The 18,663-nt window shown below is 55.4% G+C and overlaps 1 protein-coding gene across 3 annotated transcripts in view; it reads left to right on the top strand.

The window, feature by feature from the left end:
- Nucleotides 1–4,684: 4,684 nt before the first annotated feature.
- Nucleotides 4,685–18,663, top strand: part of PHF2 (PHD finger protein 2) — a 48,729-nt gene continuing 34,750 nt past the window's right edge. Inside the window, exon 1 of one of the 3 annotated variants that reach the window (XM_063411688.1) lies at nucleotides 4,685–5,307. In XM_063411688.1, coding sequence (XP_063267758.1) covers nucleotides 5,210–5,307 — 98 coding nt within the window. In that variant the 5' untranslated portion in view covers nucleotides 4,685–5,209. The remainder of the gene's footprint in view (nucleotides 5,308–18,663) is intronic. The other 2 variants (XM_063411687.1, XM_063411686.1) reach the window with 2 other exon arrangements.

Raw genomic sequence — 18,663 nt, forward strand, 5'->3', positions numbered from 1 at the left:
AACCAGTGAGTGTTACACAGGATCCGACTGACAGAACACGAGGAGCTGCAGATTCACACCGTGGTGTAAACTGGGGAGCCTCCTCCCCTGCCCTGCCCCGTCCCTGGGTGCCACAGCCGGCCCGGGCTGTGACAGTGGCTCGGCTCCCCTGCCCTGCTGTTCCCACACGGGGCTGCAGCCCGTCCTCCCTCCCCGAGCCACATCCCCGCAGCAGCCGGAGGGGCCGCGTCCCTCCCTCCCTCCCTCCTCGCTGTCTGTGCTGGGGAGCAGCGAACGCCGCTCCCGGCGGTGCGCGCTGTGCCCGGGCCGGGCGGGCTCGTCTGGGGCCGGGGGAAGCCCAGCGCAGGCGGCCCGGCCCGGTTTGTTCGCGGCTCCCGCCTGCGAGGCGCTGTCCGGGCAGCGGGGCGGCCCCGGGCCAGGGAGGCCTCGCCATCATCTTCACCATCGGCACCGCCAATGCCACGGGTACGGTCCTGGCCACTGCCACCGCCATGGGGACGGCCACGGGCATGGCCACCGCCATCGCCCTGGGCACCGCCATCGCCATGGCCATCGCCCTGGGCACCGCCATCGCCATGGCCATCGCCCTGGGCACCGCCGCGGGCACGGCCGCCGTCACAGCCACTGCCATGGGCACCGCCATGGGCACCGCAGCGGGCTCGGCCGCCGCCCTCCCACCGCCGCCGCCGCCGCCCCGGGCCCGCCGCGGCCGCTCCGCCTCTTCCTGCCCGGGGCCGGCCGCGGGAGGCGGGGCCGGGCCGGGAGCGCCGCTGCCGCCGGGGCCGTTCCCGGGCGGTGCTGGCGCTCCCGGAGGGGCGGGTTTCGGGGGCAGTGCTGTGAGGAGCCCTGCCCGCGGCCGGGGCCGTTCTCCCGCTCAGTGAGCAGCTCTGGTGGGCCCCGGGCGGAGCCCCAGCGCCTGGCGCAGCCGGAGGGAAAATGGGGAAGGGCACGTGCGGCCATCGCTCCTGCGCTGGGGCGAGATGAGGCTGAGGCCGCGGCCGCCTTTCAGTGCTGCCGGTGCCCAGGAGCAGCGCTGTCCAGCCCCCAATTACCCAGCCCCGCAATTAGCCAGCCCCAGGGCAGTCCCGGTGGTGCCGGAGGTCCGGGTGATCCTGTGGATCGCTCCCAGAGCCGGCACAGTGAATCCAGCCCGGCCGCACTCACCCGCCGAGAACAGGCGGGCCCCACCCCCTGGGCAGAGATGGGACGTGAAGGATCCCAGAAGATAAGGGCTAATAACGTGTGTGTCTCAAGCACCGATAGCTGCATAGCTGTGGAGACGACCAAGGATTGTTGGCAATAACACCCCATTGGAAAAGAACAAGATGTGGCTGGAGAAGGGGTCATGCAGAGGGAGGGCAGCATTTTCTGGGACAAACATCCTTGCTCCAGTCTCTGGAGATAAGCACAACACAGTCCAGTGCAAGCACAGGAATGAGGCTGAGCAGTGAGCATTGGCCGTAGGAGGTGATCAAAACGACCCGTGTTCCTCGAAGCCCTATGACCCATTTCCAGAAAGATCTGAAAGAACGGATGCATGGGATGGGATGGGATGGGATGGGATGGGATGGGATGGGATGGGATGGGATGGGATGGGATGGGATGGGATGGGATGGGATGGGATGGGATGGGATGGGATGGGATGGGATGGGATGGGATGGGATGGGATGGGATGGGATGGGATGGGATGGGATGGGATGGGATGGGATGGGATGGGATGGGATGGGATGGGATGGGAGCAGAGAGCTCATCTAACTGTGATTCTGCTGCTACCTTACTCCAGTTTCTGGTTCTTAACAGCTCTCAGAACATAGAAAACGTTCTAAACACTTGGAAAATCTCTTTTACCTGGAAATTCCTGGATGCTTTGAGTTTGGGAAAAATGAACATTCTGGTGCCTGAGGAAGTGTGCTGATCCCTCGTGAGAGACAAAATAAGTGGGGATCCACCTGAGGCAGCAATGGGCTCGAGTGTCTTCCTCTTCTGTGTAGTTTTGGACTAGAGAACGCTCGTGGCCCTGCACAGCATCACTGTGAGGGGCTCTGCCCTCTCTTTGGGCCTGTGCTGCTTTTCCCCAATTGTTTAAAAATACATATTAAAACTCACATCAAGGTTTCCAGCAGTGAACTCTGTGATCAGACGTTTTGCTGAGGCACTCAGGCACAGCTCCACTGCTCACCCTCCCCTCCCAAGGGCAGCCAGGCACCTTCTGGATTGAAATGCTCATGGAGAGCTCAGGACAGGGGGACAACCTCACCTATAAATTTCTTAATCCACTAATCCCTGTTAAAACAATGAGTAAGATGTCTGAGCTGCCAGACCAGAGCCTCCACATTTCCATGCAGTGTCAGCTCCAGCATCCTCGAGCACAACTACAGGTGGCCCAACTGACTGTGGAACTTGGCACTATCTGTATAAACATGGACACTATGAACAGGGCTAAAGCCACAGACACACCACTCACAGACACACCATAGCAATGTGTGGCATTGCCTGAGGGCCAGCGATGGGCAGTGAGAGCTGGACACGACTCCAGCCCCAGGAGCACCTGGCTGTGCTCAGGCATGGCCCTGCTGCCCTTTGTAGTGAGCACCAAACCCGCAGGACGTTCAGGGCTTGGCTTACCCGCTGCAGCAGCGGGGACACAATGACACTGGAATTCTGTGGTGCCCTGGAAATAAAGCTGTTTGCATGGAGATGCACATGGGACTGAGGAAAGGTGATGAGGAAAGTTCTTCACAGCTAATATGGGCTGGGTTAGCAGAGGCCATGAACAACCGGGAGAGGGAACATGGGCACAGAAAGTGGTGTGGAGAAGCTGCTCCAGGGAATAGCCATTTTGTTTGGAAAAGGCCTCCAAGATCACGGACCCACCTGCTGCCTCCATGCGCTGTGACATGACAACGCTGCTTTCAGGAAGAGAGGGGCCCTTCAGGCTGCAGCTGCCGGTGTGTGGGGTGGGCAGAGGCACAAAGCCCAGTGTCCTGTGACCATCCTGTACCAAAGGACATCCCAGGCTCTGGGGGCTCATGTAAACCCTGAGCTGAGTGGTGCTGGGATGTCCTTGGCATCGAGGAGCAGTGTAAAGGTGTGTGCAGCTCTGTGATGGCTCCCAAGCCATTCTGCCCCATCCTGTCTTACTCCCAGGACCTGCTCTTCTACTTTCTGTCTGAATTTCTGACCCATTAAAGCTATGGCAAATAGATTTAAACCTAAAGAGGGCTGGTTTCAGGGGGCAGGTTCTTACATGGTGCATTGTGGTGAAGGAAACAGGTCCCTTGGTACTCTTTGAGACACCCAAAAGCACTGAGTGACAGTTGAGGATGCAGCCTGGGGCCTCCCTCTGTGTCGCTGCACCTCCAGCTGTGGCAGAGGCCACCTGTGGCAGGGCTGAGTGTGTCACTCACACACAGCCTGTGCCTGGCAGTCGTCCCTGTGTCATATACGTGCAGTGGGCAAGGGGAATGATCCTGACAGCCCCTCTTCAGCCATTCAACAACAGCTGCCTCTCTCTAGAAAAACTTGAAACTGAAGTTTTTTGGCTCCATGAATTACCCTTGTCCTCCACAGGTGATTTGGAGGATTTTTGAAGACAGATGAAAAAAGTCTGAGAAATGTCAGTTTTAGTTTTCTGTTCAAATTCCCTGACACACCACCAAATGTAATGGATTCAAAATGCTGAATCCATCATAACAGAATGAAAATCCCACCTTAGTTGGGAGGCCCTTTGTGAGCACTCTGTAGGAAGCTCTCGCTCCTCAGGGAGAGGTGCCACTGGCCTTTGAGCACTCAGGTAATAGAGGTCATTCCAAAAGCCCCCAGCCCCTTTGTTCAGGCCCTGTCAGAGCCTTGGCAGGACAGGGCAGCAAGGTTCTGCATCCTCAGCCCCAGCTCACTCCACGTTCCTCTTTGGCCTCTGTGTGGGACAGCTGTGCCATGCTGGGGTTCAGGAGGGCTGTGCCGTATTGGGGATCAGGAGGGCTGTGCCAGGTTGGGGTTCAGGAGGGCTGTGCTGTGTTTGGGATCAGGAGAGCTGTGCCGTGTTGGAGTTCAGGAGGGCTGTGCCATGTTGGGGTTCAGGGTCAGCCGGTGCCTCAGTGTCCCCCCACAGCCCATGTGCTGCTGTGACCTGGTTCTTGGTGGGCACAAGGTATTTGTTACCATCCCCTTGGTGTCACAGCAGGGAGAGGGCTGCTGTGAGCAGAGGTGGTGACTTTAGAAGCAGAAATCATGCGAATAGAGAACCACAGGGTGCTTTGAGCTGGAGGCGACCTTAAAGACCATCCGGTTCCAACCCCAGCAAACCCCCCAGGTGGTTAAACCCCCACCGAGGTCATGTTTGTGAATAGAAAGGAGCTCGCTCTTTGGGGTTCCTCAGAGGAGAAGCAGCCGCGGTGTGTTTCTGGTTGCCCCCACCGCACCCCCGGCCGGGCGTTGTTCCCGCGGCTCGCACCGCACTCGCGGCCGCTTCTCCGGGCTCCCTGGCCCTCGGGGCGGCCCGGAGCCCCCCGCTCCCGGGGCACCCCGCTCGGGCTGTGCGCGCTGCCGCAGACACCCCCGGGCGCCCCGAGCGGGGTCCCCCGGCTCCCGCAGCCCCCGAGCGCTCCCGCTCCGGTCCCCCCGCACCGCCCCCCAGGCCCCCCCGGCGGGGCGGGCGGGGGCGCTCGGGCTGGGCAGCTCCCTCCCGGCAGGCGGGGGTTAACAAAAACACGCGTTTTCCGCCGAGCCCCCGCCGCGCCCCGGCCCCGACCGGGGAGCCCCGCTCGGCCGCGCCGCGCTCCGCCCGGCCCCGCTCGGCCCCGCTCCCTCCGGGCTGACGCAAGGCCGGGCCCGCCGGGGAGGCCGCGCCGGGCTGTCACCAGGGGGCACCGCCGCGATCGCCGAGCACCGGGAATCACCATCCTGGAGGGACAACAACAACAACAACAACAGAGAGCCCCGGCCCGCGGCGCCGGCGGGCGGCGGGACCTGGCCATGGCCCCCGGCTCCGGGCAGCGCTTCCCTGTCCTCCGGCACCGCTCGCCCGCCCCTCTGGAGCCCTAAACGCACGATCGCGGTTTCGCAGCGTTTTTTATTATTCCGTGTTGTTTCTGTTTCTCGGCTCTCGCCTTCCTCCCCCGTGTCTCCCCCCCGGCGCTCGGCCCCGCCGCGCTCCGCTCCGCTCGGCCGGGCGGGCGGGCGGCCGTGAGCGGAGCGGATCGGCGCGAACATGGCGACGGTGCCCGTCTATTGCATCTGCCGGCTGCCCTACGACGTGACCCGCTTCATGATCGAGTGCGACGCCTGCAAGGACTGGTTCCACGGCAGGTAACGCACCGCGCCCGGCACCCCGGCCCCGGCCCCGCCGCCCCCGGTGCTCCCGCCGCCGCGCTCCCTCCCGCAGGCCTTCCCGGAGCGGGGAAGGAGGAGCCGCGCTCCCGGCGCCGCTCCCGCGCTCCCGGCGCGCCGGTTTTGTGTGTTTTGTGGCTCCGGGGCCGGGTTCCGCGCACAAAGCTGCTCCCCCCGCGGTGACACCGGAGCCCCGGGGCGGCGGGGGCCATTGTGCGCGCCCGGGGAGGGGACGGGGCCGCCCCGCGCCGCCCGCCCGCGGCTCCGCGCCGCGTCCCTGCCGGAGCCGGGGCCGGGGCCGGGCCCGGGGCGGGCAGCGCGGGGCCGCGGCGGCGGCGGGGCTCGGCCGCGCTGTCAGCGGGCTCGGGCCCCGCGCCTCGGCCTCCCGCCCGGGCAGGGCTCGGGCACCTTGGCCGCGGAGCGTTCCCCGGTGACAGGGCGGCCATGGCCGGGCAGGGCCGGGGGCTGCGGGGAGCGCCCGCGCTGGCAGCTCGCCGGGGCCGGGGGGAGCGGGCGGGGGAGCCCTCGCTGGCGCAGCGCCCGCCCCGCGGCCCCGCCGGGCAGCGCCGCCGCCCCCGGGAACCCCCGGGGACCCCCGGGGACCCCCGGCCCTGCCCGAGGCCGGGGCCTGCCGTGGCGGGGCCGCGGGCAGGGGAGCGGCGGGGGAGGCCGGGCGGGGCGGGGGACTCGGCTTTTCGGCTCCTTTCTCCCCAAAGCGCCTCCCGGCGCGCAGACAATGGGCGGCCGCGGCGGAGTTGGGGCGGGCGGCGGAACTTCGGTGGCGCCTGATGCGATGGGGGCGAGGGCGGCGACTGGGGACCGAGAGCCCGCACAGGCACCGCACGGCCCGGGCGGCCGGGAGCGGGGGCACGGGCAGGGGGGTACGCGCGGGGACAGCCCCCGGCAGGACCCCTCGCTCCCTTCGGATGTGACGGAGGAGCAGGAGGAGGATGGAGTGTCAGCGGCATCGCAGCAATTCCCCAGGAGTGACTGAAGTGTAAAAAGTGCAATTAAAATCAGGTAAATCACCTGGATGAGCGCTTTTTACGACAGGGTCCGGTCAGGTCAGGCTGTCGCTCCCGCATCGGGACCAGCAGCTCCGAGCAGCTGGCGGAGGCGGCGAGAGGCGCTGCCCGGGGCGGCTCCCGAGCGGGCCCGGGGGCACCCGCGGACCTTCCGTGGCATCAGGGATGATGTTCTGCCGCTGATTTTCGAGCGTAGAAACGGGAAGGGAAATCCAGGCAGAGCCAGCCCTAGGGGCAGCGCGGGCAGAGGGGCGCTCCGCTCGTGTGTGCGGGGCTGAGGCTCGCAGGACTCGCCCTGCCCCTGCCAGGGAGGGCTCGGGCACAGAGGGTGAGCTGAGCCCCGAGAGAAGCCTCGAGCACGTGTACTTCAAACTTAGAGAGTTTAAGGACGTGAAAATATTGAGATTTTCAGTCAAAGTAATGACGGAGTGGATTCCTGAAGCGTAAACAGCGACAGGAGTTGAGCTGCCTGCCCAGGACGGTGAATTTGCACTGGAACTGACCGAGAGAGGTTGCTTGAAGCTGATCAAGGAAACCATCGTGGTGTGGGCAGCTCAGGGCCAATAGCACGAGCAAAGGGTTTAATTTCGTGGCAAAAGGGGCAGAATTGATTTGTAGCCCTGCTGGGGAGGGTTTGTACCCTTTTTCCTTAGCTCATGGTAGTGCCCAGAGATTGATTTTAGGGAAAGAAAACTGAGGAGTTCACTTCTCACCGTGTCAAAACCTGAGATGATTGTATCAGAGAAGTTCCTGGAGTAGTAGGAGCAAACAGCTTATCTATGATGATGTTTGCTTTTCTTAGTAATATACAAGCAAATAAATAGGAAAAAAATCAGGATTTAGTTGTATGAAATCATGTGTGTCCTGGACATTCAGAGCACTGATGTTAATGTTTATACGGAACTGCAACAAAAATATTCAATGTTATATAGTACTGCAACAAAAATACAATGTTACATAGGTGAGACAACCAAACGTGAGCCAGTGTGCCAAGCTGTGCGGTGCTCAGGAGGCTTGCCCAGTGTTTAATCACACTTCTGCTGCTTTCTAACATGGTGTACAGTGTGCAATTCAGAAAAAATTGGTCACTTCTGGTTTGGTTTTGTAGAAGCAGATCAGGTGTTTTCATGTTTCCCTTCTGGCAGGAGTTCCCAAATATTTTTTAAAAATGTTTTTCGTAGGTTTATCCCTGCAGCAGTTACAGTTTCCCTTTCATCTGAGGCTGGGCAACATCTCTGTGGCAACTTCAGCAGTTCTGATGGCAGATTGATATTTTCAAAGTATCTAAAGTGTGTTGAACCTATGCAATGTAGTTTGGAAGTTGGAGACAGCAATGGAGCCCTCTCCACTCGTGGGCCAAACGCCCTGGGGACCCTTGGACACTGCTGAGGTGTGCTGAGCCCTGGAGCTCTGCTGTGTGCACAGAGCCTGCGCTGGGGCTCCTCGTGGGGCTGAGCTCTGACCATTCCCGGTCTCTCCCTTTGCCCCAGCTGCTCCAGACAAGCGGCTTGTGGCTGTCTGGAGGGGATGGGGATGATCTTAGAGGCAAAGGCAATGATGCCAGAGTGGGCACGGGGCTGTCTGGCTCCTCTTGTGTGCAGGTGGTGTGCTCCTGGCGTGGCTCTTCGGGCTGGTGAGGCCCCACACACCTCAGTGCTGTGCCCTGAGCACCAGCCCAGTGCTCTCCTGGCGCCTGTGCTGCCTGTGCTGGCTCCTCTGCCCCTGGCTGCCCTCCCAGGAGGAGTCCTGGTGCTGTTCTGCCTGGTACCAGGTCTGCAGCAGCAGGGACTGGGGCTCTGGGTGGGAGGGGGCTCTTTGAGGAAGGCCAGGAAAGGAGGAGGAGGAGGGAGTGGTCTTGTTGTGCGAAGAGGCTGAGACTCACAGGTGCCATGGGTCACTGCTGCCCCAGGGGAGGGCCTGGCTGGACACAAGGATGGGTGCCAGCTGTGCCACAGGCTGGGGGTCCCAGGCCAGCCACGTGCTGCTGGGGCACAGCTGGTGTGGGCCGAGGGGGCTCAGCTGTGCAGGGTGAGGAGTTCTGCCCTCTCCTCAGCTTGCAGGGGGTGCTGCTGGCTGTCCCTGCCTGGTGACCCTGTGCTGCCCCAATCCCTCCATCCCCTTCCTGGGCACAGGGATGGCTTTGCTGGCCCTGGGGGCTGCACAAAGCCTCACATGAACCTCCAAGTGCCTCACCTGCAGTGGAAAGGTTACAGACCTCGTACCCCAGACAGGCCTTTTTGTACCAGTTTGTTCAACTAGAAATCTGTACGGGGTTACTCGCTACAGCTGGAGGTGAGGGCAGGTAAATTATTCATTTTCTCTGCAGTATCTTGTTACCTGTTCTTATAACCCACACCTGGTGCTGTAGGGTGGGATTGTGCTCTCTAAATGAAGTAACAAGTATTAATTTTATTACCTCATGTATATTTAAACTTTGAACCTTCTTGCTCCAGGCCTGGCAGTGGTCAGTATCTTGGTACAAGGTGAGTTACCTAAAAGCAGCTGGTGCAGTGATCAGAGCAGCCTGGAGTGATGGTGGGAGCTACTCAGGGTGCCCTGGCACACAGAGTGAACGTGGCTGGGTTAAGAAAAGCACTTCTGTTACACTGCAAAGCTAAACCCTGTGTGTGGGCAGATTTGATGCTCATAACGGAGCATTCAGCAGTTTCCCTTTCAAAAACAGCTCTGGTTTTACACAGCAGCATGTAGTTCCACACTTTTACCCAGGCTTATCACTAGCTATGGGCAGATTTGGAAATTTGGGTAAAATTTGAAGATGAGGATAATCTTAAATCCTGGAGTGCTATTTGCTTGGTTTTATCACAGCAGAGGGAATCCCTGAGGTTAATTGTGCTGTGCCCAGAATGATTTCCTTTCATGTGCTGAGTTCAGATAGGACCAAGGTGTGCAAGTTTTTCGAATAACTAAAAATCTCAGGTTATTTCAATTTTTCCTGAAGAGTTAGTTGGCATGACAGGCTGCATTTTTCTGGGAGCCTGCCCACAACAGGTATCATGAACAAGCCATGCTAATGCTTTAGAAAATCCAAGTCTAGGTAATACCAAGAGTGAACAGTAGTGTGGAAAGGCCCACGTGAACATTGTTTGGCCTGCTGGTACCTGAGAGCCAGTATGGATCACAGAAGATTTTTGTATGTAAAGATTCTTCTAATTCTAGAAGTTTTTACTCAGATTTTACCTCTGAAAGGATGAAATATTAGAAATATTAAACACAATTCATGTTTAATTAAAAAAAGAGAAAACTCCTGTGGTTTAATGAGTACTCTCCAGCAGTCCAAGCCTTCAGCTGCACCGTTCTGTGACATCCCTGTGGGCACCTGGGTACCTGCTGAGTTCAGCACCAGAAGGATGGCAGCCTTACCAGCCATGCCACAGCAAAGAAATGAGTTCTGCAGGCAAAGGGGAACTTTCTCCTTAGTGCTGAATAGCTCCGTAAGAAAGAAAATGGTTAAAGGTGTCTTGACAAAAATTATCAAAGGAATGTAACTGCATATGGGGAGATACTGGTGAAGAGAATAAGTATTACACAATCACAATAAGGCTTTCCAAAACTCAGAGGCCACTATCTTTAATATTACCTTAATGTCTTTTCTTCTTTCTGAGCCACAGAAATCCTGTAGTAGCAGTGTCGTTTATCTACACCAAACACTGAGCGTGTTCTCCCTGCCCAGAGAGCCCTCTCCCATGTGGAGGCAGCCCCCTCTTGTATGGCAGCCTGGAGGCCCACAGTTCTCAAAATATTTTATTAAAGCACGGTTTGTGGCATTAAAGGTGTCTTGCAGAGGTGTTCTGTAGCAGTGCTGGAGTTTGTGTGTGCCACAGGTGAGCTGCTGCTTTGGAATCACGTGGGTTTTTCATAGTGACCATGTCATGCATCTTATCAGTGACTGATAGCACTGTAACGTGGGTGTACACTAGCAAATCTTACACTGGCTGACTGATACCAACAGTAATTCTTTTCCAGAGTTTTACCTGAAAAAAAATGAGCAAATGAGCCTGTTCACAGTCTGTTTTATGACTCTATGCATGGCTGTTTCGGGATGTTACCTGGCTGTTGCATCCAAGTACCTCTGGTATTCAGTATAATGGCAATAACAACGTGTTTGGCAGATCTCACCAGGTCTCTCATGTAGATTTTTCCTGGGGTGTTGGTCCCTCACCCCTGTGGTGCCTGAGCATCTCCCCTCCTCAGAAGGGCACTCAGAAGGGGGCCATGGCCTCTGGTAGTGTGGTGTGAGCAGGCTGCAACATCCTGAGGCAAAGGGCTTCAAGTTGTGCCAGGGGAAGTTCAGATTGGATATTGGGGAAAATTTCTTCATCCGAAGGGTTGTCATCCCTGGCACAGGCTGTCCAGGGCAGTGGTGGAGTCCCCAGCCCTGGGTGGATTTAAGGAAGTGCAGACTGGGGACACGGGGGACACTGGGAGCACTGGCAGTGCTGGGGGATGCTGGCCTGGTGCTTTTTGGGGTCTTTTCCAACCCAAGCGATTCCAGGGTCCCGCGCTCTCCGGCTCCGCTCTGGAGCGCGGTGCTCTCCAGCACTGGGACCACAGCCACGGTGCCAGGAATGAGCACTTCCTCCTGGTCCTGGAGGGTGCAGATCCCTCCTTGTTGCACTCTCCCGGGCCTTTGGGAGAGGCTGACAACATGTGCAGGCTCCCAGCCAGCGGCCCATGGAGCGGTTCCTCCTCCTTTTCCTCTCAGGCACATCCCCAAACCCTGGCGGGTGCTGCTTCTCCAGGCGAGGGCTCAGTCCTGTGCTCACAGCCAGAGCAGGAGGGAGGACACGGAGTCTCCCTGGGTGGAATTGTGCCTGGCTTCCCACCTAACCAGGACAGGCTTCTGCTGGGATATTCAGCGATTTGGAGTGCTTCATCCATTCGTTTTAGCAAGCAGTCGAGACAAGCAGAAAGTTAAGCAATAGTATATTTTGACAGGAAAAAATAAACCAGAATTGCAGAAACAAAGATATTTTTAAATTTCCTGTTTGCAATTGCCAACCCAGTAATCTGGAACTATGTGAGAGCTGCCTTATTGTTTTTGTGGAATTGTTCATGGATTTCATTGTGTTTTCCTCTTTTAGCAAAATACTCAGTACATTTACTCTCAGAAACAGCATTTTGCCTCATCTGGCAGACTAGAAGGATGTAACAAGTGCAAAAAAAGTGAAATATTTCTGCTAGATATCAGTAACTGTGATTTTTTGTTAAACCTCCATTTTTACCATTAACATCTCAGTGGAAGGGAATGGAGAAGTGAGAATTGGCAGGAATGCTGTTCCTGTGCCATATGTGCCGTGTCCCTTGTGTCAGCAGCACACGGAACAGCCAAGGATCATGGAGCAGGAGCACAGTCCCCACAGCCAGGTTGTAAGTGAGATTTAATGCCTTTATTGAGGATCTCAGCAAAGCCTCTGGGAGGGGGAGGTGGGGAAGCAGAAGGGCTCACAGTGCAGGGGCTGTGTTAACAGGGACAGGGGCTCCTGGGTCACCGTGCTGTCCACGTGGGATTTCCTCTCCATTCCCAGACAAAAAGACCCTTCAATACAATTGCAGCTCTTACTAAGGAATGTGTATCTAGTGTACTCTTAATTTGTTTAGCCAAAAGGAGCAGTTTATTGGCCAGGACTGCTGAGACCCCTCGCTCCTTACAGGCCATGGGCACAGCATATGAACAGCATGGGAGCTCCTTCACCCCCAGAAGCATTTCCCAGGGGGTTAAAGAGTGCTGTCACCAAGGAGTGCTCCTGGATCCTGAATGAAGAGTCATTGAGCAAAGGTTGGTAAGAACCTGGGGCTGCTGAGTCCTGTGCTCCATGGTCACTTCAGAGAGCCCCAGAGAGCCCAGGTGGTCCAGGGGCCACCCCTCACCAGCCTCTGCTGTCTCATCCCTGCCCCTGGCTGTGGAGCACTGAGGTGCTACTCTGCAGCTCTTTGCTGATACAGGAATCCTCATGCCAAAGACTTGACTAATTCCTGCTCTGGTTTTGCCTCTCAGGTAAACTCACCAGTGAAAGGTGTAAAGGTGGGCAGAGCATGTTAAAGGGGGTTGGAAAAGGTGAGGATGCCATTTCCTTACAGGAGAACATGGGGCTTGTTCTAAAAGGGGTGGATTTGCTCTTGTTGAGATGGCTGAGGAGTTCTCAAAACACTCAGAGGAGTTCTGAAAAGATCCTGTGAATTCACAGCTTTTACTGCCAGAGTGGTTCCTGGCAGTGTTCAGAACCCTTATCCACAAACTCTTTTGCATCAGGACAAACACACTGGCCAAATTAAAGCACAGCTGTTCTTGAGGGAAAGTCAACAAATCCACTAATGAATTGTCCCAATGGTTTATTAGTTCATTATTGGAAAAAATCATCTGTATTTCCAATCCAAGCTTGCTTCTTTTCAGTTTCCAAGTGCTGTATTATTACATTAGTGAAGAGCCTCTTCTCACTCAGGTGTTTCTATCAATGTTTTGACGTGCTTCTGCTCAAGTCATCTTCTTTAATTGTGAGGTGATAAAATTGTTCATCTGGATTTGGCTGAAATAGTAGAACATTTCTTCTACAGTCCAAGAAATACTCTTCATTTTGTAGTTCTATACAGGGACCTTTTAACTTGTTTCAGCGAATATTTTTCCCTTGTCTTCTACTCCACATTCAAGTTTCCCTTTGTTTATATTTGTAGTAACTTATCAGGCAAATGTTGGTTATCTGCATTAAACTTGTAAAGGAGCCAGATATGGCTGTACTAGTTACTTTTTAAGCAGTCTGGTTTTGAAATTGTGTTTCTACCTTTGGAATTGGCTCACAAATCGCAACAGAGGGCCTCAGCTTTGTTCTGAGTTGGAGCAAGAAAAAACCTCTCCAGTCTGCTGAACAAGCACTGATAAGTCAAAGTGCTGAAGGACCAGGAAAGCAGAAAGAAACATGTAGCAGTCCCTCAAAAGAGATATTTAGACTGTTGGGACAGTGCCAGAGGTGGAATCACAGGGCGCTGCCACACAGCAGCTCCCTCTGAGGGAGGTGTGCCCGCAGCACTGCCCTGCCAGCACTCAGGAACCGGCTCCAGAGCCAGCCCAGGGCACAGCTCCTGCTGCACTGAGCCCTCACTGCAGCCCTGCCAGCACAGCCTCAGCCTGCACTGCTGCCCTGCACTGCTGCCCTGCCAGCACAGCCTGCACTGCTGCCCTGCCCTGCTGCCCTGCCCTGCTGCCCTGCACTGCTGCCCTGCACTGCTGCCCTGCACTGCTGCCCTGCACTGCTGCCCTGCTGCCCCGCCAGCTCACCTGCCCTGCTGCACTGCTGCCCTGCACTGCTGCACTGCTGCCCTGCCCTGCTGCCCTGCCCTGCTGCCCTGCACTGCTGCACTGCTGCCCTGCACTGCTGCCCTGCACTGCTGCACTGCTGCCCTGCCAGCTCACCTGCACTGCTGCACCCCCAGCTCCCCGTGCTGCCGAGGGAACGGTGCATGTGATGGATGCAGCAACGTCCTCAGAAACCAGGGATTGCTGGAAGGTGTGGGAGTAAAACCGCAGGGGACTATGAGCAATGCCGGGGGGTGAAACGCAGCTGTGGGTGAGAAACTGTTACTATTCCTGATCCTGCTGGTAAATCACGGCTGGAGGAGACAGTGCCAGGCACCCTGTGCCGGGACGCTGCTCTCTGGATGGATGGAGAGGGCTCTCAAGCACTTGGATACATTATTTTCTTCATTCTGTGGACACAGAGGTGCACAGGACTGTTAAAAACGGAGCAGATCCTTCAGGACCCCCAGCCGGGCTCTGGGCCCCGCCAGTCTCTCCCGCAGCGCTCAGTGGCACTGCCCGGGCTCCCAGGGGTTGCCCTCCTTTTGTCACACCGGAGTGACCAGACAGCAGCACACTGTTGCCCAAACAGCTGCTGTAAGGCAGAGCTGAGGTGTCTGTGCAGCGGTGACTCCCCCTGAGCCCACGCTGGTGTCTCGGGTACCCCACGCTGGGTGTGGGGCTGTGTCCTCCTGCGGGAGCAGCTCCCGGGAATGCCGGGCTGAGCCTCCCTTGCTCTGCGGGATCTGCCCGGCAGGGCCTGGGGCTGCTGACAGCGGGACCCGGGTTTCAGTGTCCCTTGTGACCTTGCAGACACCGTGGAGAAGGGAGCAGTGAGGGGACACCAGCAGAGGTGCTGTGAGTGACCCCGGCAGGGAGCAGAGGTGTGAGGAGCAGGGGTGGCACTGGGCAGAGTTCTGCTCCCAGTTACTGTCTGGGCTGCCCTGAACTGCTGTTGGCTGCTACCTAAGTCCCATATACAATTTATGTCTCTTTTTACCATACTGCTAAATTTTTCCATTTAAAAAATGCTGAACTGAAGTAGTTGCTGGAATTCAATTACAATCCTATTGAAAAATACCCAAAGGGCTGCAATGAGCTGGAGCTGGGGTTGTTCTCTGATGCTTCCAAAGCAAGGGGCTGCAGGAAATGATCTATTTAACATGTCACTTGCAATCAGAACTGCTGTTGCCTGTAGTGTGCACTGATGAGCCAAGCCTTAGTGTTTTTAAGTTCTCAAACCTAAGCTTTTTCCCAGGAGACTTTCTGCAGGGAGGGTGGGCAGGTTTTGTTGTTTAGCTGGGGTTTTTTTGGTTGCTTGGACATTTTATTTACAACAGGCAGAACTGTTGCTTTATGGTTTGGTGCAAGGAAGTTTTTCAGTTACAAAACACTCACAAATGTTCTTCAGAATAATTGTTTCTGCTTTTCTGTGGTGTGAGATTGGCGAATGGTCTGAGGAAGGAGAGCGTGTGTCAAGGAGGTGTTTCTGAAGAGCACTTAGCCGGAGCCTTGCCGTGAGTGGGAGCAGAGCCCGTCTGGCTGCCTGCAGTCACAGCCTGAACCTGCTGCTGCTGCTGCTGCCCTTTCATTGTTCCTCCCGAATTTTGTGTCTCTTTGCATTCTTGGGGCTCTGAAATCCCTCTCAGAGCAGACCTGATTGCTTTAACTGCAGACCATGCTGATGGGGAGCTCGGTGGCACTGCCCCGCTGACACTGCAGGTCCTGCTCGTGCCACAGGGCTTCAGGGGGACAGAAGTGTCACAGAAAATGTCACAACCATTTTTTAAGGAAGGATGTCTTGTCTTGTGGAGCACATCCTGCATGGGCTGGAAGGATTCAGTCAGGTAAGGTTTTCCCTTTGAGAAAAGCAAGGCTGAGCTCTGATTTTGTGTTGGTAAGTCACAAGCAGTGAAACAATATTAACACTTCATGTTGTGTTTGTAAAGAGGTAAGAAAAGTATCTGGAGAAAAAGAGGGAGTGTATGGCTTCCCATAGAATCCCAGAATCATTTGGATTGGGAGGGACCTTAAAGCTCACCTTGTTGCAGCCCCCTGCCAGGTGCATTGATGTGTGAATCAGAAAAGAGCACTTCAGTCAGCACAACACCAGTGCCCACTCACTGCTGGTGGCACTGGGTGTCACTGGGTGTTTTATCTGAGCTGTTACTGCTCCTCTGCAGTTCAGAATCACGGGTGGTTAAGAAATGTGTTGGGGTTTCCCTGTCAGCTACCAGGTGGAGCAAATCCTTCCAAGTCCATGGACACAGGGAGTGTGAAGGGCACAGGGAGTGTGAAGGACACACTTCACTTCTCACCACGCAGTGCCCAGCCTGAATGCCTGAGCCCAGGACACTCCGTGGCTCGTGGCTGCTGCTACCACGGCTGTCTCTCCAAACCCGAGTTGTCCTTGTTTCCCCCTCTCCAGGGGTGTAGCCATCCTTCCCACACACACGTGCCAGGTCACAGGACGAGCTGGACCGTCCCCAGCAGGGCTGTGCCCAGCACTGGGCAGTGCTGAGGGATCCTGGAGCTGAGCCAGCTGAGAATGGCAGAGCACAGCATGCATGCACATGGATAAAGCCAGTTTGCATCTTGAAATGGGAATAAAATGTGATAAAGCTGTAATTAGGTCATTTGAAATTTGATGTTAATCTTTTGGAAATGTATTTGAAGTGCTGAAATGAAGACATGAGAGCAGGTTATGTATCTCAACAACAGGAACAGTCAGGAATGGTTCGGAGGTTCTGTTCATAATTTACCATTCTTTAATTGTGTGGTTGTTGGGTTGAATATAGTAAGTTCTTTTAAAATATGACAGTGAAAATCATTGCTGTTCCTTCTCCCTCCTTGTTGGACTGTTGGCTCATTTTGGAGCTTCCCTGTGAGCCTTGCAGTTGGTTCAGAGTGTTTGCCATGCAAAACAGAGCATGAAAGGTAATGTCAGGGTACTATCAGGATTGCCATGCATTTATATATTTATATATCTCTATAAAGAATAAATGAAAATGGTCCTGTGACTGAAAAGGACAACCAACCATTGATGAGTATTTCTAGTGAGATCTGAGCATGCTTATGCAAATTACAGTGATTGGTTACCTCAGATTTAAAAGTAAGTTATATAAATGGTTATATAAATGGGTGTCACAATTAAAGCAAATCACACACACGCCGTACTCAGGTTTGTATTAATGTGTATAAATCCATACATGGATGTACAAATACACAGGTACAAGTGGTGGTTGCTGTACAAAGTTAATGATGCCTGGGGCTTTGCTGCTGTTTAGTTTATTTGCATGTATCTGTCATTCACTCACAGATGTACACTGCCCATCTCCAGCCTGCTCCTGCCCCTCCTGTGGCCGTGGATGTGACACTCAGGGTGAGCAGATCCCTGGTGTGGGCAGGAGGGGTGAGAAGGAACATGAAACTCAAGGGAGTGGTGCTGCTCCGAGCATTGTGGCTTCTGGAGGATGAGTCACAAAATCAGGAATCCCAGAGGGCTGCACTGTTGCAGGTGTGATTTGCAACAGGGCAGTGTTGCAGGGGCTGGGTGAGCTGGGGTCCTGCACAGCTGGTGTCACAGCACTGGTGTTTATTTGCAGGAATGTTCCTGCTGGAGGGAGAAGTGGAATGACAGGGTCGGGGCAAGGCTGCAGTGAGTTTGTAAGGGTTTTACACAGTGGCTGATTCCCTGGTGTGTGTGTGTGCTCATTTTTAAAGGTAATTCCTAGAATTGCAGAGGGCAAGACAGAAGGGATATATTTTAGCAAGCAGTGCTTGGTAAACACAGGTTTATATTGCAGCACAGCTGATCCTGGCTCCTGCTCCTTGGGTTTAGCCCAACTTTTGGGGTTCCTTCTGCTGTGGGGCTCTCCTGGGAAGAGAGAGAGGCCTCCCTGCTTGGCCACCTGTGGGGTGCCATTCCTGACAGAGATGCTTTTAATCTTCAAATCCTTGGGCCAGCAAAGATAGGCTGAGGTTAAAGCCAGTCTCACTGGCAGTGCTGCCAGCTACCACACTGGGCTGGTGGCTGTCAGGGCTCACTGGGACCAGTCTGCCATAGGAGTTGGCTCTGTTGGTCTGTCCTGGTTGGAGAGCTGGCAGTGTCCACCCTCCTCATCCCTCCTGGATGCCTGATGTGTCATACTGAACCTTGAAACTGAGACCTCGTTCTGTAGGGTCTCAAGGACCTGAGCAGTGAGCCCTGGCTGGTTTTGGGGGTTCTGATTTCAAACTTTAAATAACAGATTTGTTGCTGGCATGCACAGGTCCTGGTTCAGCCACATACCAGAGTGATGCTGGCAGAGACTTGGGCTGTGCATAGCTGCAGGTTGCTGCCATCGAGACACTTCATTCACTTCTGTTTGGTTGATTTCTTCTTTCCAAGGTGGGTGAGATTTTTTATACAATGTCACCAGTTGGTTTTGGCTGAGGAACAAAGGGCATGTGCTAATAGCAGATATTTTTGTAAGTTTGGCCTGTGTTTGGGCAGAAGGTGCCCTGTGGGTGAGAACACAGGAGGGCTGGATTGCAGATTTGTGTGGGTTTGTACAAGGCTGCTCTGACAGTGGGCTGTTCCCAGGGGCTGCCTCCTGGAGCTCTTCATGGAGCAGTGGTCAACAGCTGAGGTGACACACTGCGTGAGGAAGAGGTGCTGAGACACTAATATCACACAATTTTGTTGATCATACCATAGTTCGAGGATTATTTTCCCTGAGACAATTCTCCTTCCTCCTCCCTTCTGCACTGGGCAGAGTACAGCCTGTGGTTTCTAAAATGCTCATGAAAATCAGTCCATTCCCAGCATCTTCTGTTTACTGTTGTGCTTGTCTCAGTGCAGGTGAGAGGATGCCCTCCCTCCCTCCATCCCTCAGTGGTGTGAGCTGGAGCTGTGGCAGCAGAGGGGTTCTGTGGGTGTCACACCAGCGGGACAGGGCTGGCTCTTGGCTGGCACCTGCACCCCAGCTGAAACAGAAACCAGGCACAGAGCACAGAAGG

The sequence above is a fragment of the Prinia subflava genome, chromosome 14 (assembly GCF_021018805.1).
Source record: "Prinia subflava isolate CZ2003 ecotype Zambia chromosome 14, Cam_Psub_1.2, whole genome shotgun sequence".
Taxonomy (NCBI): domain Eukaryota; kingdom Metazoa; phylum Chordata; class Aves; order Passeriformes; family Cisticolidae; genus Prinia; species Prinia subflava.